This window comes from Aquarana catesbeiana, linkage group LG10, assembly GCF_042186555.1.
Source record: "Aquarana catesbeiana isolate 2022-GZ linkage group LG10, ASM4218655v1, whole genome shotgun sequence".
Classification (NCBI taxonomy): domain Eukaryota; kingdom Metazoa; phylum Chordata; class Amphibia; order Anura; family Ranidae; genus Aquarana; species Aquarana catesbeiana.
This window is the reverse complement of record NC_133333.1, coordinates 168,710,366-168,737,066: the sequence shown is the minus strand read 5'-3', so window position 1 is coordinate 168,737,066 and position 26,701 is coordinate 168,710,366. Positions and strand designations below refer to the sequence as shown.

At 40.2% G+C, this 26,701-nt stretch overlaps 1 protein-coding gene across 1 annotated transcript in view; it reads right to left on the bottom strand.

Annotated features, from left to right (window-relative positions):
* Window positions 1–6,367: 6,367 nt before the first annotated feature.
* The window catches only part of SCNN1D (sodium channel epithelial 1 subunit delta), a 31,860-nt gene continuing 11,526 nt past the window's right edge, over window positions 6,368–26,701 (bottom strand). Inside the window, exons 3-13 of the mRNA XM_073602933.1 lie at window positions 20,993–21,248; window positions 19,737–19,924; window positions 17,638–17,744; window positions 15,242–15,405; window positions 14,567–14,665; window positions 13,433–13,550; window positions 12,465–12,543; window positions 12,046–12,103; window positions 9,816–9,871; window positions 8,644–8,719; window positions 6,368–6,786 (exon numbers count right to left, since the gene is read on the bottom strand). Of these exons, the coding sequence (XP_073459034.1) occupies window positions 6,487–6,786; window positions 8,644–8,719; window positions 9,816–9,871; window positions 12,046–12,103; window positions 12,465–12,543; window positions 13,433–13,550; window positions 14,567–14,665; window positions 15,242–15,405; window positions 17,638–17,744; window positions 19,737–19,924; window positions 20,993–21,248 (1,501 nt within the window). The 3' untranslated portion in view covers window positions 6,368–6,486. The remainder of the gene's footprint in view (window positions 6,787–8,643; window positions 8,720–9,815; window positions 9,872–12,045; window positions 12,104–12,464; window positions 12,544–13,432; window positions 13,551–14,566; window positions 14,666–15,241; window positions 15,406–17,637; window positions 17,745–19,736; window positions 19,925–20,992; window positions 21,249–26,701) is intronic.

The window sequence follows — 26,701 nt, the reverse complement described above, 5'->3', positions numbered from 1 at the left end:
GTAATATATGGGTGTCATGTAATTAGAGTTGCTGCTTTTTACATTTACATCATATTTGTTTGGGTTTATTTTTTATTTTTCACATTTGAGTGATTTATTCATATATTGTAGCGCAGTTTTTTTCTTTTGTTTTTGCATTTTATTGATGGCATTTTGAATGCACAGAGATACCGTGACGAGATCCTAAGGCCTATTGTTGTGCCATTCATTCACGGCTATCACCTCATTTTGCAGCATGATAATGCATGGCCCCATGTTACAGGGATCTGTACACAATTCCTGAAAGCTGAAAACATCCCAGTTCTTGCATGGCCAGCATACTCACTGGACATGTCACCCATTGAGCATGTTTGGGATACTCTGGATCGGCGTATACGACAGCCTGTTCCAGTTCCTGTCAATATCCAGCAACTTCGCACAGCCATTGAAGAGGAATGGACCAACATTCCACAGGCCACAATCAACAACCTGATCAACTCTATGCGAAGGAGATGTGCTGCACTGCGTGAGGCAAATCGGCATCATGATATGCAACACCTGTGAGGTGGATGGATTATATCGGCAAAGGAAAGGTGCTCACTAACACAGATTTGTGAACAATATTTGAGAGAAATAGACCTTTTGTGTACATAGAAAAAGTCATAGATCTTTAAGTTCAGATCATGATAAAATAAATAGGGGCAAACATATATATATATATATATATATATATATATATATATATATATATATATATATTATACACATGTAGCGCCCTCTTGTGTACATAGTTGTGTAGTATAGATAGAGGCTTGTTAGAAGCCTGAGTGTGAGTCAGGGGGTTTACTTTAGGCTACTAGCACACTGATCTTCCCAATGATTAGCTATGCAGGGGGGTGTCGTAGCATACGTTTAACCATTAGATTACAGACAGGCTGTGCTCCCATATAGCATGCGAAGAAGAAAACTGACCATGCTGGGATGGATGTGCTTCCATGCTCTGGCATGGTCATTTTGAAATAGGAAAGCAGGGGGACTGGCAAGATCACCAAGTATTTCACACAAAGGAAGCAATACAAAGAGAACAGGATACTTTTTCATACAAGTACATGATAATACAGACACATTTTAGGAATAAAAAATATTGGGGTAACATACACTTTAATGTAGAATATGTGAATATTCTATTCTATTTTGGGGTTTAGTGAGTGCAGATGACACACGGAAAGGAGTTCCAGGGAGAGGGCTAACATGTGAAAAAATCATGACACTGAGAACAGTGTGAAGTTATTTTTATATTGCTATTTTTTTTAAAACAACAGTAACAAAAGAGGTAAGATTTCAAACCACGTATTAATATAACCCATAGTGACATAATCTACCAAAGTTTCTGTAAATATTGCAATTGTTTACATGGTATATACAAAGAAAAATATTACACTAACAATCAATGTGATTATATTCTAAATACAGCCAGAGAATGCCTAGTTTTGTGCAATTCTGTCATTTTATTTTCATGCACTGATGAACATCTGTTACATGTCATAAAAAGCATAAGTGAATATGTTTCTCTTAGCAACCAATCAGATTCCAGGTGTAATTTGTCCGGGATCTAAGTTAGATAATGACTTTGAACTACATTAGGTTCAGGTCTAGTTTGGAAAATGACTGAACACCAAATTGGCTGCTATGAGCAACACAGACACATGCCCTTCCTCCATTTTTGGGGCCAGTCCACCCACATCTGATATTTCTGCTAGCAAAAGTGGGCTTCAATGGCAGCGATTCTGTGAGGGAATACTGTCACTTCAAGATATAAAAGGAAGCTGGTAGATGATTCAAACCATCGCTGTCCTTCCATATTCAAAATATCTGTTTTATATGGACTGACCCTTTAAATGAATTTCATTATGTTCACATTACTGTGTGGAATAGGCCAATTATATGATTTCTGATACAAAAACTTTATGAAAAGTAGTAGCTTCAAATATTAGAAGCAAATAGTACACATACAACTGTAAAAGTACGTTCTTGATGCAAGTACTAAATGAATACATACATACATACATACATACATACATACATACATACATACAAACATACAAGGATAGTATAATGTCTGCTTTTTCTATGTGAAAATCTAGGACAATTAGCCTGAGAAAGCCTATATAGAAAAAACCTGGGTCAGGTTTGTATCTACAATGTTGATGTTAATGTCTTCTAATGGAAGTACAATAAATGTATTTTGGTTACCCAGTCCTACGTTATTGGGTTCTATCCTCCGTTTTTAATGTTCCTGGATCTTTAGTCATGCATCTTTCTCAGTGAACAGGGGGAAGTCTAATGGTATGAAGAGTTGGTACAAACATTTTTGTCTTTTTTTTTAAACTACTAATGGAAATAAAGAGAGAAAGATGTTTTTGAAGTCAAGCCTGGGTGACAACCATACAGACATACAAACAACAAAAGAGAGCGTGTATCATCCTAGGACAGGAAGCGTGTTATTCAGAGGAAGAGCAGGTGCTAATACAAGAATAAAAGCATGAAAAGAGAAAACGAATGCAACCACCATGTCGAATATCTGGTACATTGCAATATATGAAATTTTTGTTTTTGTTTGTATTTGAATGGAAGTAAAAGCTTTCTGTGCTTGCTAGTCTGACAAAGACAATGGAACTTTGCCCTGAATGTATTTGTCTTGGGGCCACTTTACAGTTGTCGATGATGCAGTGTTATATATTGTAACTGTATGCTACTTTGTATTTTTAAAAAGGTCTTAATTAAAGTAATACCAAAGGCATTGTGTTTTTATTTTTTTAGCATGGTGCCTTATATATGCAATGTAGTTGGACAATGAAGGAGAAGAAACAAACCAATGAGACCATTACTGTACTCCTCTATTTTGTATTCATATTACAAGGTTAAACTGATGGCAATGTGCGAAGAATTAGAGCCCTTATTAGCTCACAGGGTTTACCAGTGGGGGGCGGTCCATAAGAGGCACAGGGGCACCACCCCCTCAAAGTTCATAGAATGACTTATTTGGGAATAAATGATACTATGACTAACATTTTTTATCATCTTAAAGTGTTTGTTACAAAAAAAAAAAAAAGATCATGTTCCCTTAAAGCATGTTATACAGCACACTGCTTGTGCTGTGTAATTTGGCCCATTCTATTACCTAAAAAACCTGGCTGATCCTGCCTGGCTATGCCCTCCCACCTGTAAACTGACCACAATTTATCGTGGCTGCTGAGCCCCTTACACCGTGGTCAGGTTATGTGCCTCTGTCATCCGCAATCCTTCTCTGTCCTACTCTGTCCCCCCCCCCACATGCCCGTTTGCTTGTGTCAGTTCCCGCCCGCCTCCCCTCCTGCTGCTATTATAACTACCATAAAATCCTCCCATCCCCTCTGTAACATAACAATAAGTGTCCCTGTGCCTGTGTTATATAAAAAATATGCCAATCTGTACCTATATCAGAGCGTCTCCCAGCGCTCACGTGACTGCTCGGCTCTCTCTCCTCTCTCCTCCCCTCCTCCCTGGCTGACATCAGCAGCAGTGTTCAGCCCCACCCGCTGGAGCTGTCAGCCTGCAGAGGAGAGAGCCAAGGAGTGACGTGAGTGCCGGGAGACGCTCTGATATAAGTACAGATCGGCATATTTTTGTTATATAACACAGGCCCAGGGACACATATCGTTATGTTAATGAGGGGATGGGAGGTTTTTATTATATTGGCTAAACAACCACTTTAACGTTAAAAAATGTTAGTCATATTATCATTTATTTAAAAATAAACAGTTCTATGTGTGTGCAGTGCACTGTGTGGGGCACCTGACTAATAGGTGTCTATTAGGTCCGTCAATCTTTAACAAGCATGTGATTAGAGTGCAGAGCACTGCACCTGAACCGTCCCACTTTGTAGAAAATAAAAATTCCCCATTGCGTCAATTCCGGTTTCTCGTCCTGGCCAATTGGGAAGCCGAAGATTTGGAACACAGAAGCCGCCAGGTATCAGGGAGGCTCTGTTTACAGATAAGGACCTGGAGGGGTTTGTTTGCGCCCCCCCAAAAAAAATTTCATCACCAGCCGCCACTGGGGTTTACCCTCCCTCTCCTAGTGTGAGTACCGCTGTACAAAAGGTAAAAATTTAATTGAATTACTTTTTGCATATATAACTGGATTACACTTTTATTTATATCTCACTGGAGCTTAGGTTTAAAATTATCTTGTGTCAAAGCTAAGTAACACCAAAAAGCACACGATTGACTTTGCAATTTACGAAACTAAATATACTGTATAAGTATAAATATCGAACAGTAAAAATAGTAAATATTTTAATCATTTTCCCTCCCATAGTCATAATGCCCGTTATATCTTTACAGATAACATACATGGTCCTCTATATGGGTCAGTCCCGTATTTACATAAACTGAATTTTTCAGTGTACTTATCAGATACAATTACATTTCTGAAGCCAATAAAATCAATGTCCACATGGTTGATGGGTTTCTTAAAAGCATGTGTTCATTATTATCCTGGAAAACATTCTAGAACAAAGAGCCAGTTAACATTTAACTCAGTAAAAATACACCCAAATATGTGGCTGAGCTTGTGCAGATATATCTAGTAACTAGCTAGTTCTGGTTTCTGGTGGGAAAGGGATTGCTAAAGGAGTGGTGATGGTTATGATTATTTTATAGTATTGAAACAATGCCAAGGACATAATAAGACAAAGAGTACCTTCCGATAAAAGATATTGTGATAGCCCTATGTATGTAGAAGGTTGACTGTACCAAGGAAACACATTGTTGGCCTTTGTACACACTGACAGCACAAAATGATTTGCTTATGCCACAGTGATTAAACCTCAGTTCAGAAACCAGTGGTGACCTAAAAATAATAGATATTACAATGACCCACCTCTGTCACCTAAAAATCTAAATGGTTGTGGAGGGCGACAGCCTTTTAATATTATTATCTTCTTACAAGGCCTTAAGGCTGGTACACACAGCACGAATATCAGTGTGTACAGTAGCCTGTCTGGCTTCTGTCAAATGGGCATGCTGGAAAGTCAGCAGCCGATCAGCATCGAATTAGCACATGCAGCCAATGGCTGCAAGTTCTAACCAGTTTGATCTGGTGGGGAGTGGCAGCCCCCCTGTCAGAACACTATAGATCAGTGGGGAGATCGCTGTACTTACATCGCATAGTTAGTACAGCAAGCTCCTCAGTTTTTTTTCTTTCCACCCACTGGGTAGAACAAAAAAAAAAAACTCACTATGTGTACCAGGCTTTAGTGCATTTAATTTTCTAAAACCAAGGAGTAAGGAGATCTGAGGGTGCCTTTAAAATTAAGAAGTAAGGGGCTCAGGGAGTCCCTCAAAATCAAGAAGGGAGGGGTTCAGAGGATCCCCCCTAAAATGAAGGAAGGAGGGACTCAGATGTTCCTCCTACAATTAAGCAGTTTGGAGGTCAGTTGATCCTCCTTAAAGCTAAGGAGGGAGAAACTCATAGGGTTCCCCTAAAACTAAGAACGGTGAGGCTCAAAGGGTCCCCCTAAAATGATCCAAAAATATCCCCAGGAGAGAAGATTGATTAGCACCTTAAATTAAACCTGTGGTGAGAAAATTAGAAGGTAGTAGCATACCCATGACAGTTGGAACCTCGTACAAAAGTCTGTCCAACCCCAAAGCTGTTCCAGTTTTAAGTCACAGTGTAAGTACCTTGCCTAGGTAACATCAGATTCTCATGAGGCATATAATGCTCAGTGCCCAGTTAAACTGAAGATAGGCTCATCTTAAGCTCTAACAAGCAGGGCCCTCTGATTCCTCCTGCATTGAAATGTATTGTAACTGTACTCTCTGCCATAATAGCGCTACACAAACTGTTGTCGCTATATAAATCCTGTAAAATAATAATAAGCTGAGGAACAACAGCATTCATCACAAAGCCATTTTGTAGGCTACAGTAAGAAACCTATGACCTGCAAAGAGATCACACTATCAGACAAATGTGAATGATTGCGCATTGTGTGATGCAATTAATTATGTTTCCTGAAATGTAAAAAGGCTTCTGACTCCATCTCAACATTCCCTGCACTCCTTTTTTCTACAGTTCTCTTGATATATTTATGATGATAAACATAAATGTGAGGTCGGATAGTGGCATAAAACCTGCAGGAGTGTGCATTTTGATAAGTCTTTGATAAGTCTTGTTACCCTCCTATAGTTGAATAGAACAGCAGAGGTGAGTGGATTGCAAGTCTGTGTGCATTATTTTGCACATCTTCTGTCCAGTAAAATATTTTTCATACATGTTCATTGAACTTTTTACTATCCTAATCTGCTTTTTTTGTCATGCTTTTGTTCACATATTATCACTGCCATTTTGAGGACTAGTATTTTTACTATATCTTGAAATGCGTATCATCATTAAAAACATATTATCACTGTTATTATTATGACTATTATTTTTACTGTGTCTTGAAATGCATATCACCATCCTTTATAACTCTTCTGGTTTGGTGCCACTGTCGCCGATCACTAGATAGCTAGGCAGTTCTTGGTTCTCTTGTGGTGAGTTGGGTAAAGTTCTCTCATTAAAATCTGTCAATCCCTCCATCCTGATGACATACGGACTCTCATTATTGTTGGATACCTGATTCTTTTTATATTTGGCATATTTCATGATGATCACCATAGCTACAACGTCGAAAACCAGCTCGACTATCTCTGCCACCGAAAGCACCGATGAGCCAAAATAAAAACTCCATTGGTTTCCCATGGTAGACAGCAAATCATGGCTCTGTAAAGGGATAAGAGTGTGTAGGGTTTATCAACCTGCTCAGATGAAATAAAAAAAACAAGAACATGGGCATCGTTTATGTATATCTCTCCAAGGCTGGCCACAAATGTGCATATCTCTCAATGAGACATTTATTTTATAGCCGATTTGGCTCATATAGAAAGCCTCTGAAAGATCTAACACATTCCAGAGAGTTTGCTGCTTTGTGGGAAACCTGTATATGACCCAATTGTCTGCTATGCTTGGTAACATTGCACTGCCTGCAAATAATAGCCCACTTATGGCAGTTCTAAGCTATTGATCTCATTTGATAACCATATTGGCAAAAGTGCCTGTACAGAGTGCACTTCATATTTGGATTGATGCCTCATACTGCATTTGGAAACTGTTATTTCTGTCTGTTTTTGCATATGTAAGTTCCACAACTGTCTTATTCTTCCTCCACTAACTGATGAAATACAACAAATATGTGTATATTAGGTGTCCTGATGCTTTGAGGTATGGGTGGGGGTGGAGGATCTGGATTTGCACAGACAGTAATTAGACGATCATAAAAGAGGGCTATGACCTGCAAGAATGGTTGGGCTGTGCTAAGCAACTGACTCTTCCTGAAGAAGTCGAATTTGCTAGCAAGTTCAAAGTAGGATTGCACAGGAATAAAGAAAATACATTTATAGAAAGGAAAAACCCTGCAGGCAAGCATTTAAAATACTTGAAATGTCTGAGATTTTACCTGCAATTCGGTAAGTTGTAACAAGATATCTTTAAGTACTCAAGCTCAATTAGCTGGTGATATTTAATCCTATTTTGAATATTACAAGGATTCCATCCATTTGTATTAAGCAGGGTAATAAGTTTCAAATAGTTGGAGCTTCCAGAATGAAGACTCTGGTTCCAATAGATTTAGGGTGGATACACTGGACAGACATTATCCTCTTCCCTGCTGATTGTAGGAATCTGTAGCAATCACAAATGCCCTAGGCCATGATGGGTTGAAAGACCTCCCAGAGAATGGTGGATTGGGAAATATCTGGCCATCCTTGCCTCCTCTCCTCTCCACAGAAATTTGAATGATCGCAAAGGAGATAATCCAAAAGGTTGCAGGATTTCCCTGTAGGGTAAATAGCATCTCTAATTGTCTACAGCAGCCTTTTTCAACCAGGCTGCCCAGGCACCCTGGGGTGCCTTGAGGTTTCTTCAGGGGTGCTTTTGCAAAATGCCTTAAAATTTCCCCAAAATTGTATACAAGCCGGTGGGTGAATAAAACCTACCTTTTAGTTACACAAAGCCACAGGTTTTTATTGTACACTATTACAACCTTCTAGCTGTCAATGACCAATGACCTAATCAGTTGATAAGGAAGATGTCAATTGCCTGCATATCATCCTTGTTTGACCCTCCCTTGCCCCTCTCCATCAGCTTTGGGGTCTCATTAACTAAGTGATGGAGAAAAACCTGGGGAGAAGAGAAACAATAGAATACTAGTCAGTATCAGTTTGCAAAAGTTTGCTTTGGAAGAATACATCACCTCTAAGGTTGGGTCTCCTACGTGTATTGATGTTGCTGCATTATGTAAAACTACTAGAATAATTTTACATTTTAGAATGGGACGCCTCAAGACTGTCTACAATTTTGGAGGGTGCCTCGAGAGTTTCCATAATTTTAAAGGGTGCCTTGAATGAAAAAAGGTTGAGAAACACTGGTCTACAGCACATACTATCACCCTACAGTACATTAGAAACTGCCCATGAATCTCTAACTAACTAACTAATGGTCGAAATCTGCTTGTTCATTTTTAACCATTAATGTCAGGCTAACTAATACAATAGCTTGTAAACAAATATTTTGTCCACTTACACTGAGTGCTGGCGTTTCATCAAAAGATCTGAGATTCAGCTCTTGGAAGTACACATTAATCTTTGATATTTCACTCCTAGAGTGGGACAAAATCAGGTTAATTAACCATAATACTACAGTAAGAATTAAATGGATAAGAAAATTATCCAACTATTGTTGACAGTATTCTCACTGCAATAAATGATCAGCCTTGCGTTATGAACCCTCAATATTCTAAATAGTAATGTTCTCCAGTCTTCCTGGTATCCAGAGAACATGACATATCCTTACTAGTAATATTTTCTAGTTTCCCAGGTAAGGTTTTCTAGTCTTCCTGGTATCTGGAAAACATGAGTCAATAATGATCATGGCATATATCCCCACTAGTAATGTTTTCTAGTCCTCCAGGTATCTAGAAAACATGACATATATCCTTACTAGTAACATTTTCCAGTTTCCCAGGTGAGGATTTCTAGTCTTCCTGGTATCTGGAAAACATGAGTCAAAAATAATCATGACATCATGACAAGTATATCCCCACTAGTAAAGTCTTCCTGGTATCTGGAAAACATTACCCGTATCACACTAGTAATATTTTCCAGTCTTTCAGGTATCTGGAAAAAATGACATGTATCACACTAGAAATCACCAAAACTCAACTGCCGTTTACTCTAATAGACATCCCTCCCTTGCAGGCCAAAAGTATACAGACTCTCCATCTCTAGGGAGGGAGCAAAAATGAAGCGAAATAGATTTTGGAGGCGAGGTTGCAATACCATGTGAGAAGCCAAGTTTAAACTTGGCAGTTTTGTCGCCAGCAACAGAATCGTTAGTGTTACGTGACCCTTAGTGGTACCAGACTACTGGTTTGAGTTACTCTGTTTTATTTCATGATGGAAAGGGAACGATCCTTAATAACATATGTGTATAACAAACAGCAGCTAGTGTACCAGTATTTTCTTTATTGCAAAATACCGTATATAAAAAATATTTATTCAAAAATACCATGTGTTTTATCAAACAACTTAAAAATTGCCTATAAGTCAGGTTTTAAATCCTTACACAACAAGCTCAAGTGCAATGTATTGTCGGCATTGCAAACCTTTGGGCATCCATGACAGTCCCAAAGGAGATCAGGGTTAGGCTATGATACATTTTGTCCCACCAACTTAGTAATATGATATATTTCCTACCTGTTACTAGTGCGGTTGTATCCATATTCAGAGAATAATTCTTGTAGGATCCAAGCCTGTAACAGTGAGCAGGGTAAAAGCATTAGGGATATGAGGACCGTAATAAACGGGATGTAATCTTGTTTTTGGTTCCTTTAAGTTTGGATATCTATCTGGCATGCAACATTTAGTCATCTCAATTTTTATATATACACAGATAAAATAGATCAGCTGGTAAAAAATAATCTTATAAATACATGATATGTTTATAAAAGATTTCTTGTATAGTTTCTAATTCTATTTGTATGTGAGGGCAACCATGCACATAATCTGCTTCTGTATTAGCAGGGCAGCACAATGGTTTTGCCTTAAAGCTCATTATCATAATGTAAATCTATAATTCAGCTGAACCCTTAAAAACAATGCCCTTCCTGTGTGGCTATTATCTAAAGCCGTGTACACACGATCGGAACTTCTGACAGGAAATGTTCGATGTGAGCTTGTTGTCGGAAAGTCCGACCGTGTGTATGCTCCATCGAACATTTGCTGTCGAAATTTCCGCACACAAATGTTTGAGAGCAGGTTCTCAAAACTTGTTGTCGGGAAGTCCGATTGTGTGTACACAAGTCCGTCGCACAAAAGTTCACGCATGTTCTGAATCAAGCAGAAGGAGCGGCACTGGTTATTGAACTTCCTTTTTCTCGGCTCAGCGTACGTGTTGTACGTCACCGCGTTCTTGACGTTCGGAATTTCCGACAACATTTGTGTGACCGTGTGTATGCAAGACAAATTTGAGCCAGCATCATTCGGAAAAAAATCCACGGTTTTGTTGTTGAAAATCCAATCCTGTGTACAGGGCATACCAGTTGTTGGGAAAACTGGCTGTAATATGATGCATAGGAGTTGATTTACTAAAACTGAAGAGTGCAAAATCTGGGGCAGCTGTGCATGGTAGCCAATCAGCTTCTAACTTCAGCTTGTTCATTTAACCTCTGGCAAAAAAGAACTGGAAGCTGATTGGTTTCTATGCAGAGCTTCACCAGATTTTGCAATTTCCAGTTTTAGTAAATCAATCCAACAGCATATATTATGCAAGCTTGTGATACAGCTATTATTCTCTAAGGGCTTGATATGAACATGCATGAGGACTTCAAAAAAGTAAATATGGCCATGGGTATTAGGAAGTGTCTCCATCTGAAAGTCTGTATTGTTATTTCAAATGTTGATAAGGGGGCTTGGGTGACAGGGTGTGTTTGAAATATACTTTAAGGCTGGGTTCACACTCTTGCGAATTGGATGTGGTTTCCCTGCATCCAATTCGCATGTCAGGAGATTGTGACTTGCTCTCTATGGAGCCAGTTCACACATCTCTGGAGCAGCTCTGGTGCGAATTGCACAAGAGTCCTGTGCATCTTCTGGTCCGTTTCAGGGCCAAATTCAGCCAAAAATTCGGACTGGAATTGAACCTGAAACAGTGAACAGGGATGCACCGCACCCCTGCTGTGAGCCGCTCCGTGCTGCAATCTGAACCCAGCCTAAAGGTACAATCAAAATGAAAATGTTACATTTAATCCCACTGAAGAACATTACAAATCCTACCTGCTAGATAGCTTTAATTTCATCCAAACATTTATGTGTTGTGCCCCCCTAGCTAAAGCCCAGTAATTGCCTATATGCTTATTTTTCAAATAGCCCTGAATCTAGGCCAATAAAACTTAGGCCTGTATGTTCACTGGTTCCAGCAGTGGGGTAACCTGGATTAACCTGCAGAGTTCAGCATTGCTGCAGAGTTTGCTCAAGAGCATAAGCAGTTGACTGGCTGATTTCTGGCGCTGATAGAAGTTAAGCTGGCTGTACGCTCATCAAAATGTGGCTGGTTTAGTAGAATTTCAGTCTGTGTCCATCTCCACTCAACAGAAATAGATTGCTTGTTGAAGGATCATGTTGGAAAGTTTTTATTGAAAAATGTGTGTTTGGCCAGCTTTTCTCTTTTAGGTTATCAGTGGTTGTTTGAATGAGGCCCAAAACTGAACAAAGAAGATTACAACAGTGCAGCCAACCTATCAACTATCTACAATAGAAGATTATGTAATGCTGTCTGTAAAAGTCTAACACCATGGAAAAGACAGCAAAACAGAAAGTGATATTTCCAGTATGATCAATAATTTGCCGAATTGTCCTAGCATATCAGAGTTGCAGAGCTACAGAGCACATGTGATGCTTGACAGTTATTTAGATCAACACCATTTACCTTAGACACAGGTGATGGCCATCTAGCAAACCCTGCTGACAGGTCATACATCGTCTCACTGTTAAAATTTGAGAATACAAGTCATTATTGGGAATATTGCTTTATGTTTTTAGAAAATTATAAGACTGTACATAATATATAAATGGTTAAATACATTCTCACCCATTGTGCTCTGGCAGGTAGTATTTATGTAGTGTAATTATCGGGTTTGATCTGTATAACCGCACCTGACCTGTACCGTCAACCCATGATCTCTAACCCTAACTGCTACATTCTTTTATTATAGGTCACAAAGTTTGTATCCACCTTTGTGTCCGAAAACCCCTGAAGAGGGGTCATACTACTAAATGACATTGGCCATTGACATACTTGCTTCTGGCCTTACAAACATAGAAAGATAGAGAGGGCAGGTTACTTACGTGCACTGTTTAGGGCACTTCTGGAAACACGTATGTTGGTGAGCGATCAGTTTTTCATAGAGGCGAAAAAAGCAATGTCCTGCAACACAATATACGTTCAGTGAGAAGTCTTCCTGTGACCTGGATCTTTTTATAGCAAAAGTGTGTATTCTATAGGTCAAACCCTCTGGAGCATCTATTGAACTATTTTTTTTTTTGTTCTGTACAGTTATAAAACACCCTAAGGAAATCAACTATCATCTTATCAGATGCATTCAAATATAGTACATCGCTGCCCATACACAGCTCCTACTGAATTGTCTGAAATTTGAGCTGTGGGTGGTCCTTTTGGTACCAACTGGCTCAAGAAAAGTTAATTTTTCAATCAACTTTTGTCAAAGGAGCCGGGTAGAAAATTGTTTGCCAAACAATGGTTATATCCAATCAGGTGCAGACACCTTACAGCTATCCAGCAGCTGCAGGTCCCGCTGGCTGCTGAATACAAAATCCAGCAGGAAAGATTCCTTAATCCAAGCTTTTTAGCATGGATGGAGGAATCTGTTAGGTTTCTCCAGCAAGTATCTTTTTTAGTGGTATTTGCTCCCACTTCCTTAATCTCCTAACTGGCTGGAGCCTCCTGGGATCACATCCCTCCTCCAGGAGGCTGCAGGATCAGCTGTGTCTCACATATGCGCAACAGGGAGCCAACTGTGAGACGTCAGGAAGTGAAAGCTCCTAAAACTAAGATGACGGTGCTGAAGATCAGAAGAAAAGCAAAGAATCGGCTGCAAGGAGGACTCTTTGGGTTGGTAAGTATCTTAAATTTGTCAGAAGAAACTTTTAAAGACTAGTTCATTCATTTTTTTTACCCCAAGAGATCAATAGATGGGTTTCACCAGCTCTTTTCCTATGTGCTTTACAAACCAAGCTCATAGGGACTCATTGTCTGTAAATATGGATTTGTGCTTATGCCTTTACAAAGAGCCTACCCCATCCTGGATACTTGTTGTAGTTGCAATATTCACTTCCAGGAGCCAAAGGGTAAAAATAGTAGCTGCATCCACACTGTTCTATCATTCTGTACTGAAAGCAAGATTGAAGACAAGCCTAAAAGCACACAAAGAAAACCATAAATGTAGTTATTTATTTTATTTATATTTTACTTATCATAAGGAAGTGATACAAATATTTTTTCGTTTTAGAAAGGTTTCTACTGTATTCCTTACTTTCGGCCTTCCCTTTTGGCCTATGACCTTTGACCCCCCCCCCTTATGCCCTTGAACCTCCCTACTATCCCCTTTCCTTTCTCCATCCTTCCTTTACGTATCCAGAACAGATTATTCTCCAAATTTTTCTTTTACTGTAACAGCATTAAATAGAACTCTCCCTCCTTTTGCCCCTCCCTTCTTTTTTCCCTTTGTTCACCCCTCCAGCTTTCCTCTTTTTGTCCCTTCCTTCTTTTTTCATTTGTTTCCTCTTGGATTTTTCTTTCTCATTTCTCTTTCTCCCCTTCCCTTACTCTTCCTCATCATTCCCTTTGCCCTTCCCTTCCTTCCTTCTTCCCTTTGTACCTCCTTTATTTTTTCTTCTTCCCTCTGTACCTCCCTTATTTTTTACTCCTTCCTTTTGTTCCAGCCTTCCCTTTTCCCTTTGCCCTTTCCTCTGTCTATACCCTTTTCCATGCCTTGTTCTTTAGCCTTTCCCCTTGTCTCTCCCCCCTTTTCCCTTATTTTCCTCTTGGCTCATTCTTTCCCTGTTCTCTTTCTGCTCCCACCCCTTTGGTTAATGGCCTGACCTCGCTCATTTTTATTCCCTATGTCCTTCCATTCTTTCCTTTTTTCTTCTTGACCATGAACCTACTAGCTTCCTTTTCTTTCTCCTCTTCCTTTTCCCTTTTTTCCTTCCCTCCTCCTTCAATTTGATCCTCCCTCCTTACACTTTCCATTTTTCCTCCCTCTTTCCCTTTGCCTGCTTTTTTCCTTTTGTCCATCCCGCCCATCTTCCTTTCTACTTTCTCTCTTTCCTTCCAGCTGAAAATCCCTTACACTATGACATCATTTCACCAGTAGGGTTGAATAGTTATGTAAATGTGCAGAATGATTGCACTGAAGAGCAGAGCTTACCTGTAATGTATACGATGAATTGTACAGAATTCTGAACTCTAAGTCGCTCCCATCAAATGTACAGTCACCGTATGGCTTCCCCAGGCGATTCACTTGATCCTAGTATAAAGAAGAAAGCTCTTTTAAAGTTTTTTTTTTTTAATTTCCCCTCCCTTACTAGTTCAGTAAGTAGTAGTCCAGTTTCCATATGGAAATAAAAGTCAAGAACAAGAACTGCTGAGGAAAACTACAGAGGAATCACAAGACTCTCTGCAGCCCTGTTAATGCGCATTATTTCATTCATGCCTGTTTTCTGGGCTGAGAGCTATTCGTTGTGAATCACGTAATCAAGGTGTATGCTGACTCCAATCACAGTGGCTACAAATGACTAAGGTAATAATAATGGAAGTGGATGAGCACACAAACACAGGTGAGTATAAAGACAGAGGAACTTGCACACAAGTTGTGAAAAGGTAAGCTACATCAATGTGCATGCTACTGATTTTAGGGCTATTTTTAAATAAATGTTGGGAAGTAGGAGTAAAATAAAGACTCAAAAGAATGCTTGTGGTGATGTCTAAAAATGGCCATGCATGTTACAGATTGATAATAATCTCTATAACATCTCATTTAGATTACCAGCTCACTATGTCATGTAAGTGTACATCATGCTTTTCATGGTTAGTAATCACTTACCTGTCTAACGCTTATTGAAGTCTCAGTCCCTGGCCATATGTCAAATCCCTGATGCTCCACTAGTGGGGACTGGGTAGGATTGTGAATCATCACAGTGGTTCCAGCTGACGTTGATAAAAGTGGCATATTATCATGCTGATCGACTTTAACTATCAAACTAATCCCTGGAAGGCAAAACAAAAGAAAATAAAAAGTATTAAGAAATAATGTTTTACTTCAAATAGTTTATCTAACTCCAGGGAACATTTATTTTTTTGTTGGGAACAGAGAATTGAAGGATACGAATTTTATGTGTGCACCCTAAAGCTCAAACACGTGTGTCTGTGTGTGTGTATATATATATATATATATATATATATATATATATATATATATATATCTATATCTCGGACACATTGATCTCCCTGCAGACACAGTGAAAGAAAAGTGCATAAACACTTCTTTTATGGCAGAGCCGGTAAGAGGGAGATCTTTCCCATCTTCCTGCCATCACACAGAGCGATAATGCTAATGTGCATAGGGTGATTAGAGTGTGCCCAAGCACATCCAGCACACCCTGTGCGCACACCTATGCATGTAGCATACAGAACAGACTCAGGTTAGGGCAAACTGCCAGCATACAGACTGCATGGATGCCAACTGTCCCTGATTTCCCAGAACAGTCCCACATCTTGGACTTCAGTTCTGATGATGCTTAGTCCCGGGCTATGTCCAGGATCACAATGTCACCTTTATTTGAATTAGTGTACATGCACAGTAAATCAATAAAGCATCCAATGTGGTGACCGGGGGCCACAAATTGGCATTGTTCACATAATTAGAAGCTGGGTCTGGCTGGCACCATCCAGTAACTGGGAGGGCCTGAGGACAACTGTGGGTGGGGTTACCTGTGATGCGCAGATGGGACTGAAATATTTTTAAAGTCGTTGTAAAATCATTTATTCCAATTCCTGGCAGCCCCTCTGTAATAACAAGATGTACTACATTGTGTGTGTGTTTTATTTTTAATTCTGCAGCTAAATATACTTTTTCAAATCGCAGATGTGTGGTTACGTGACCACCCGCCACTCTCCTTCCCCGATCTAAGGACCACAGAGGGAGGGGCTGAGTTTCCCATCCGGGAGTTCACGTGACTGCACATCGGTGTTGTGAAAAAAGGTATTTAGAGCTGCAGAATTTAAAAAAAAAACACACACTGTGTAGTACATCTTGTTATTACAGAGGGGAAGGAGGGGAAGGAACTAGAATCACTAACTTTACAGCCAGGAGAAATAGTGGCGGGAGGGTGGAAGGGGGCGGAGCAGACGGCTTACACACAGACTCCTGAGAGGACAGGCAGGGAGGGAGGGAGTTGGAGAGCAGGATGACGGAGGCACGTAAACTGATCAGCAGCCATGATTACCATGGTCAGCACACTAAGGGGGATACAGGAACAGACAGGATCAACCAGGCATATTATGACAAATGACACTGCATAAGCATTATGAAGGTTTGACATGCTTTAAAGGAACAGGATTTTTTTTTAAGGGTTACAGGGTTATGAGACTGTCCTTGAGACTGCTCATAACAACTTCTGCTGAACTTTCTTTTCCTGAAACCCACAGCCCTGATGAAGGGGTGAGCTATTCCCCCCAAACACGCTGGCTTTTGTTTTACCTCCAGAGCCCAGAATGCTGCCATATAGGGCATTGCAAGACACTGATACCAAGTCAAATTTAAAGAGGTTGTTCAGTGCTTTTAAAAAAAAATTAAAAGTCTGCAGCTATAAATACTGTACAAATACTGTAGCTGGTGACGTTTAATAAAAGAACACCTGTGCAGGGATCCAGAGCTGTCCTCACCCAGGCCAGTTCTCTGCCGGTCTCCAGGTCCCCGGCGCCCTCATGTTGAGTGCGGGAAGCCGGCTATGACTCATTGCGACTTCACAGCTGGCTCCCCACTGAGTATGCAGGGATTGTCCCGCAACCTTCTGGAACCTGGCACATATCCCAAGTGGTTGCGGGCAGGGAAGGAGGGGGCAAATTTCTGCTGGCATTAACTGGATGATTCCAGTGGAAGTGGGGAGAGGGTACCTGTCAAAACTAGGTCTGCCCCCCCCCCCCCCCCCCCGAGGTACCCGCATCCCCCTAAAAAAAATGTTTTCATTACTTGCAGAAGGAGGAAGAAAAGCATAACTTACGTTTTTCAGTAAAATTCCACTTTATGTACATACACTAATTGCAAAAAATTGATGAAATGATTTATGAATAAATACAGAGCTGCATTAATCAGTTTTTAATCTGATGTCTTTCATATGTACCTACATCTAAAAAACGGTAACAAGACTAGAGCTGCCATTTAACCCACCCTGATAAACTGGTTACATTAACCTGACCACAGTAACATCTAATATTTACCATATTTTTTATCAGGTATCACTGTAGCCTCAGGCGTATGACTATTTTCATTTGCATTAATAGTATAACAGGTGCCGTATGTTGGATGATGGAATTGTGTGTAATTTCTGTTGGGAAGATATGTAAATGTAAGAAACAGATATCATATACAGCTTCATATACAAATTTCACTGCAAGAACCTGTACTGAGTCCATAAATATAAAAAATATATATATATATATATATATATATATATATATATATATATATATATATATGTACTGTATATATGTATACAGTGTATATCTATTGTATATATAAACACACACAGTATATACACTATATTACTAAAAGTATTGGGACGCCTGTCTTTACATGCACATGAAATATAATGGCATCCCAGTTTTAGTCCGTATGGTTCAATATTGGGTTGGCCCACCCTTTGCAGCTATAACAGCTTCAATTCTTCTAGGAATGCTGTCCGCAAGGTTTAGGAGTGTGTCTATGGGAATGTTTGACCATTCTTCCAGAAGCACATTTGTGAGGTCAGACACTGATGTGGATGAGAAGGCCTGGCTCGCAGTCTACGCTTTAAGTCATCCCAAAGGTGTTCTATCAGACTGAGGTTAGGACTCTGTGTAGGCCAATCAATTTCCACCACCCCAAACTCACTCATCCATGTCTTTATGGACCTTGTTTGTACACTGGTGCGCAGTCATGTTGGAACAGGACGGGGCCATCCCCAAAACTGTTCCTACAAAGTTGGGAGCATGAAATTGTCCAAAATGTCTTGCTAGGCTGAAGCCTTAAGGAGTTCCCTTAACTGGAACTAAGGGGCCAATCCTAACCCCTGAAAAACAACCCTACACCTTAATCCCCCTCCACCAAATGATTTGGACCAGCGTACAAAAGCAAAGTCCATAAAGACATGGATGAGCGAGTTTGCTGTGGAGGAACTTAACTGGCCTACATAAAGTCCTGACCTCAACCCAATAGAACACCTTTGGGATGAATTAGAGTGGAGACTGCGAGCCAGGCCTCCTCGTCCAACATCAGTGTCTGACCTCACAAATGCACTTCTGAAAGAATGGTCAAACATTCCCATAGACACACTCCTAAACCTTGTATACAGCCTTCCTAGAAGAGTTGAAGCTGTTATAGCTGCAAAGGGTGGGCCAACTCAATATTAAACCCTACAGACTAAGACTGGGATGCCATTATATTTCATGTGCATGTAGAGGCAGGCATCCCAATACTTTTGGTAATATAGTGTATATATCATAGGTGTGCGAAGCCTATTGCATTAGGGTGTGCACCTCAAAGCCACTGTGAATGGTAGGTGTATGGAGGGACATGACTGAATTAAAAAAAAAAAGCATGGTCCCACCCAATCCAAAGGCAGTTGGGAGGTAAGCGCATGGGGTGATTAGGGTTTGCACGGCTATGATTATATATATATATATATATATATATATATATATATATATATATATAGTTATTTTTAAGATGTTCAAGTAATTATCCATTACCAGATTTTCATTATATTAAATTATATGATTCCCAGTTTACCCTGAAGACCTGCTATAATTTCGAATCTCTGGTCTCGTTCACACTAGAAGTGTCAAACCTGGGTTTATATGCATTCTAATGATCTTTTTAAACAAATACAAATGCATGAAATGATTTTTCAATGACAGTATTCAGATTTAGTATTTACCTGCATCAGGTGCTTTCAGTTTAGCTACATTTCAAGAAAACTGAAAACATTCTGTGCATCCACAGGTGAGCTACTAACCTCCTGAGTTCTCTGCCTTTGGTACACTCTTAATTACATTGTTTCCAGCAAACTTTATGAATTAGAGAACATATCCTCCCTATGTTGTGGACAAGATGAGAGAGGGAGGTGTTCTGTAGTCTTTTCCTAGGGTGACAATGCTTCTTTGTAACAGATAAGCATTGTCACCCTAAAACAGAAAGTGTGTTACTGGCAGGATCAGCAGGTATAAATAAATGGAAGAAAATGAATGCAGTCATCACATATAGAGACTGGTAAGCTGTAATATATTACATTTTTGTTATTGGGTTTAGATTTGCTTTAATAAGAAGATTAGAAACTAACCTGTCACAAATATGTCCGTTGAATTCACATGTCAAAATAAACTTATCCATGTATTCTTGATCGGAAATTGGCAACACTGATGGGATTTTGGACATAATATTAATAAAATGGAACTTGTACCACTCACGCAATGCATCCACTCCGGACCAGAAGTATCGGTAGTAGCAATCGCCACCAGAGGAATTGCACTTTTATAGAAAAAAATGAAATAAATAATTTGCTTAATATTATGAATAAACTGTATAAAGACTCTAATAGGGGTATATTCATAGAGCAGTGAATGTGACGTTCACCAATATTCACTGCAGGTGAATCTTCCTGGTGCATGTGTTTTAAAGCCCAACTCTGGGAGACTTTAAAATTGTCTCTTGCAGTGAGGGCTGCACCCATACTGCAAGGGTTACCTGCTCATTTTGTCTAGAGAAGAGGAGAAATGCTTTTCATTACCTAATCCTCCACTCCCTAGGCATGCGGTGCTCCCCAGCTCTCTGGTGGTGGACTGCCCCTCTGTGTCATCATTTATGACCAATGCTATGGACCTTACATCAGTCTTGATGACGTCAGAACCTTAGACCGCTGAACCATGGTGGGGAGACGCTGCAAGGACTGGTCTAGTAGTGTGGAGATCAGAGGAGGGGGTAAGTCTATATCCCCTAGACTTAAATAACCAATTAACCCTTGCAGTGTAGACGCAGTCTTACTGCAAGGGATATTTTTTAAGTTTTCCAGAGTTGGGCTTTAAAGTGGGGCGCCACCCAAAAAGGGGAAGCTCCGCTTGTCTGCCTCCTCCCCCCCTCCGCTGCCACATTTGGCACCTTTGGGGGGGGCAGATACCTGGTTTTGACAGATAACCGCTCCCACTTCCGGCTGAGTTTGCCATGGTGAACTCAGCTGAAAATGAGAGCAGGTACCTGTCAGTTCGCCCCCCCCTTCTCCTTCCCCTGCAGCTGGCCCATTCACAGAGCGCAGCGTACTGCGCGCATGCACAGTAGGGAGCCGGCTGTGAAGCCTCAAGGCTTCGCTGCCGTTTTCCCTTAGTGGCTTGGTGGCGGTGGCAGCATCCGAAAGGCTTGATTGTAAAAACTGGCTTGGGTGAAGACACCGCTGGACAGGTTAGTCAAAGTCAGCAACTACAGTATTTGAAGCAGCCTTGAGCTCCTCTTTAAATTGCAGTGATTGATTCACCAGCAATGTTTGGAAAATGTCACATACATTGCTTTATAAATCTACCCTAAAAATATAAAGCTGATTCTTACAAGCTTAAAACCCAATTTGTTCCTCTTCCCGTTGGCCATTTGATTCTGATCCGCTTCCACTTTTACTAGTTTTATTGAACGGTCTAATTGAAAACTTTCATTTACTTGGCTTGTTACATTGTTCATGATATCTTTCAGATGCACAACATCCTCATCCTGGTTTACTGCTAGGGACGCATTATATCCATAAAGAGTAAGCAACGTTTCCTGGGCCAACTGATCCAACTGGTTGAGATATTCATTAACCTGGTCAAACCTAAAGGAAGACAGATATCACAAGTTCAACAATATTCACCATTCCAATGTGAAAGAGGCAGGCAGCTGCAGACACATAGATATTGTTTATATGTTTTTACATACATACTGCACATTTATACATGAATGCACATACCCATATTGAATAAAACATAACGTTTATATAATATGTTAAAGCTGAACTCATCAGATCAAATTTTTTTCCCATGCAGTGGGGCTGTGCTCGCACTCAGGAGTTAACTGCTTGTTTATGTCTAGGGGTTCGGAAAGCAGTCCAGCTGCCCCCCTGTGGTCCAGCGGTCTTATGCAGTGGACAGTTCTGGACGTCATCATGCCCATAGAACAGCTCTGGGTATGAAGATTTCAGGAACAGTCCACCGCTGAACGTGGGAGAGCACAGTTTTCTGGAGGATTGAAGAGTTGGGCAAGTATAGGCTCTGTGTTCACCCCTAGACAAAACGAGCCGTTAACCCATGTACACTCCCACTGCATGGGAATAAAATGTTTTGCCCACAGTTGGGCTTTAAAAGGCCAATCCTCTTAAAAATAATGTTTCACTTAAAAATAGAGTATGGTACAAAAGATACCTGATGTGGCTGCAGTAGAGACCTGGGATCTGAAGAACAAATTCTGGTGTAAGGTAGAACAGAATTAAAGCAAAACTCCAGCCAAAAATAACAAGATAAAAAAAATAGCCCATCATAAAATAAAATAACAAATCCAGATTTTGCTGCAATACTCACCGTCAATCCAGAGAGTTTCCACACAGTACTTTTCTTTAGCTGTTAGATGTCCTCAGTATGATAGCCAGCATTATTCAACCTACTTCTGCTGAGCCCAGGCCATCCTGGCCCCCTCTCAGCCTGTGACTGGACAGTGAAAGAAGAAGTAGCACACAGAGGAACTTAATCCTCTGCTTTCTCCTTCTATCAGTAAGTTTCTTGTCAGCATGTGAACTAATTGGCTCGCAAAAGGCTGGCACCACGTCAGATTCAGGTAATTACAAGGCTTTCATTAAAAAAAAAAAATAATGATGTATTAATTTAAAAAATAAATAAAAAGGAAGCCGTCCTACTGTACTACTTAGTGAATTTAATAAATACTGTGATCCCTCTGTTAATAAATCATCATGTATATGTGTGAATTACCACCTATGTGCTACATGCTCAATAACTAATGTGACCATGCACAAAGCAATAAACTTAGTGCTCAGTAACAAATGTGTCCCTGCACAAACTCATGTGACTGTACAGTATTATTTGTTCATATCATAAAATAAAATGTAAGTGTAAATCAATCCAAAATTATTCAAGTGTAAAACAGTCCAAAATGTTAAAAATAAAATTTAAATATTAATCAATCCAAAATGAAATATTACTGTCCACACAAACTTCATATTATTTTCCCATGGTGCTCTTCATGCCATGCAACCACAAATTCAGTGCATTTTTCCCTCCACCACATGAAAAACACACTCATCAGACACCGGAATATAAAGATATTATGGCTTTTGTATCACTTTATATCTCCTCCGCTAATTCCACACCCTCCACAGAGATACTCCACCACTCTCAATATGTTGTAAAATCAGCAAAAGGATCCATCATCGCTCTAAATGCCAACTCACATTTAAAAGTTCCATTAGACCAGCACTTAGTACATCCAGCAATTTTTGTCAACACTTTCCCTACCGCTCCGTGTGTTCGAGCCGGCATGCGCAATTGGAAAGCACTTTGGCTTGAATAAGATTGCCCAGGAGTATGCATCACTAAACCGCAGCTGGGAGGATATAAACAGGAGAGTCTATATTTTTTTTAACAGTTGGTGGGGGGGTCTGTAATGGATATTGCGCTGGGCACATATTATTTTGGTACTGATGTATTCATTTCAGTTTCATTGAATTGTTCATCTCTAAATTATTATGTTTCAATGTTTTTTTTTTTAAATTGCAGAAACATTATATATGGTATAGAAAAAAAAAAGAGACCCTAAGGTCAACGATGCGCTAAATAATTAGCAAATAAATATTATAAGTGTAAAGCAGCCAGCACCCAAAGTTCAATACCAAAAAACTTTCAAATAGAATAAACAACACTGTAAGTGCAGCGCTAAAAAATTTGAAATATGATATCAATTAAGATAAATAAAATTATGAAATACTCAAACAATGGTGTATACAATAATAAGTGAAATTAAAAAAATGCATAAATTTAAACCACATAAAAAAGAAAAGATTACCAAGAAAAAGAAAAAAAGAAAAGAAAACTAAAGCAATGTCCCATAATGATCACTGAGAAAATCCATAAATGAGTATGCCTCCACAGGGGAAGAAGTGAATTGCAGGAAACAAAAGTTGTGACACCAATCTTCCAAATGCAAAACCAGCGTGTATTCAGGTCAACACCCAAAAGTGAGGTAACTTGCTTACCAAAAAACCATGACTGCTGCTAGCAGTCTCTCCCAGCACAGGGAATTTGGAAGTCTTCCCAGAACTTATAATCCTCCAGATCAGCCGTTCTTTCTATTATTGCTCAGAAATAGAAAATAGAGACTTCCATAGTGCAGTATATCAATTCAGTCTTGTTTATTAAAAATAGGATTTTTAAAACCGCTTACCTGTAAAATCCTTTTCTTGGAGTACATCATAGGACACAGAGCCTCAAGTAATTACTTGGTGGGTTATGGGCCTACCTTCAGGTGTTGACACTGGTATAACCAATACAGGAAGTTGACTCCCCTATATAACCCCTCCTCCTTCCAGGAGTCCTCAGTTTTTGTAGCCAAGCAATATAAGCAATATACTCTCACCCCATAAAACAGAGGGGCGGGAGCTCTGTGTCCTATGATGTACTCCAAGAAAAGGATTTTACAGGTAAGCTGTTTTAAAAATCCTATTTTCTTTATCGTACATCATAGGACACAGAGTCTCAAGTAATTACTTGGTGGAATGTCCCATAGCAATGCTACTTGAGGGGAGAGAGACACAACCCGTAGGGCACCCCCAGACCTTGAGGAATTATACTGCTGCTTGCAGCACACTGCGCCCGAAGGCGATATCCTCATTCCATTTTAAATCTACTTGATAAAAGTTTGTAAATGTATGCACTGAAGACCAAGTCGCGGCCTTGCAGATCTGAGACATGGAGGCCTGGTGACGCACTGCCCAAGAAGCACCAACCGCTCTGGTAGAGTGTGCCTTAACTTGAAAAGGGGGAATCTTTCCCTTTAAATCAGAAGTTTGAATTATAACTTGCCGAATCCACTTAGCCACAGTGGATTTTGACGCTGCCTGTCCTTTTTTAGGGCCCTCTGGCAGAATAAATAAGACATCAGTCTTACGGATCTGAGCAGTTTTCTTTAAATAGATCTTCACTGCTCTCACCACATCAAGACAATGTAGTGACATTTCTCTCTTTGGAACATGGTTTTGGAAAAAACAATGGCAGGACAATATCTTAATTCAGATGAAAGCCTGAAACCACTTTTGGCAAAAAGCCTGGACGAGGACGTAACACCACTCTGTCCTCGTGAATAACCAAATATGGCTCTTTACAAGAAAGAGCAGTCAATTCTGAAACCCTCCTTGCTGAGGATATAGCAACCAAAAATATCAGCTTCCTAGTCAGAAGGACTAAGGGAACATGCTGAAATGGTTGAATGGCGGTTTTTGTAACACTGACAAAACTAAATTCAAGTCCCAAGGGCTTAAGGGTGATTTAACTGGCGGATTAATCCGCATCACTCCTCGCATGAAACCCCAGACTAAAGAATGCGTAGCAAGTGGTCTTTGAAATAAAATTGATAAGGCTGAGACTTGGCCCTTAATAGTACTCAGAGCCAACTTCATCTCTACGCCTACTTGTAGAAAGGCAAGAATTCTGCCTCTAATATATCTCCGAGGGTGCCAACCCTTGGATTCACACCAGGAAACATAAGCTTTCCAGACTCTATAATATATAGCTTTAGAACCTGGCTTCCTAGCATTAATTAAAGTAGAAATAACTGCCCTGGAAAACACCACGTTTTTTCAGAATGTGGGTCTCAATAGCCAGGCCGTTAAATTTAGTATTCGTAAAGTAGGATGGAATATCAGCCCCTATGAGAGGGGGTCTGGCCTTAGTGGAAGGGACCACAGATCCTCCACTGCCATCTTTACGATCTCTGCATACCATGACCTTCTGCTGCCAGAATTACCGGTTTTCTTTCCAGCTTGATCCTGCAAAGTCAAGGCAGCAACTGAATAGGGGGAAATGCATAGATCAGTAAAAGCTGATCCCACGGTATCACCAACGCATCTGTTCTGCATGCGAATGGATCCTTTGTTGTGGACACAAAGTTGACTAACTTTATGTTGCACTGGATGCTAGAAGATCTACATCCGGAGTCCCCCATCCTTGATAAACAGCCTGAAACATGTCGGGGTGAATAGACCATTCCCCTGGGAATAATTTGCTGGCGGCACATGTAGTAGTGTGCCAATTCTCTATTCCCAGGAACGAAGACTGCCGATGGGCATGGAATGTTTCTTTCTGCTCAAGTTAGAATATAGTTCACTTCTCTCTGCACTGAGAGATTCTTTTTGGTGATTGATATAGGCCACAGCCGTGGCATTGACGAATTGGATCCTGTCGGGACTATCCCTTAACCTGGAAGTCCAGGCTTTTAGAGCCAGACGCACTGCTCGAATCTCTAGGATGTTTATGGGCAAGGCTCTTTCGGTTCTTGAACAGTGTCCTTGGACACTTGTCTTCTCTGTCATTACCACTTTCCAGAAAAGTGGTTTGAAGTATTTACCTTTTAGGACATTCTTTAGTAACCATCAATTGAGGCTTTGGGACACCCTTGGGGACAGCCGCATTGGCAATCCAAAGCTTGGATCGTTTTGTTCCAAGAAAATAGAATACTGTTTTGCAACAGTGTCGAATGGAACTGGGCAAAGGGAACTGCTTTGAATGAAGCCACTATCCTTTCTAACAACCTCATGCAAAGGTGAATGGAGGGACGTCCTTTTGACCTGACCATCCGCACCAACTCTTTTATAGAGTGGTGTTTTTTTTTTCTTCTGGCAAGAAGACTTTTTCTGGGCTGTATCTATGATCAGACCCAAATACTGCAGCCCTTTTTTAGCGATTTTAATGGAGACTTTACTAGGTTGAGAATGCAACCCAGACCTTTCCAGATAACTAGTTGCAATGCGTACACCTTACTCCGAACAGCGATTGGTCTATTAGCAGTAGATCGTCTAGGTATGCCAAGACTGTTTAAGCCCTGTGCCCTTGACCTGGCTACAGGTGGGGCTAGCACCTTTGTGAACACTCGAGGTGCTGTAGCTAGCCCGAAGAGCAAGGCTATAAACTGAAATGCTGCTGTTCTACTTTGAACCGCAGAAACCTTTGGTGAGCGGGAAATATATGGACATGCAGATATGCATCCCTGATGCCGATAGGCGCCAGA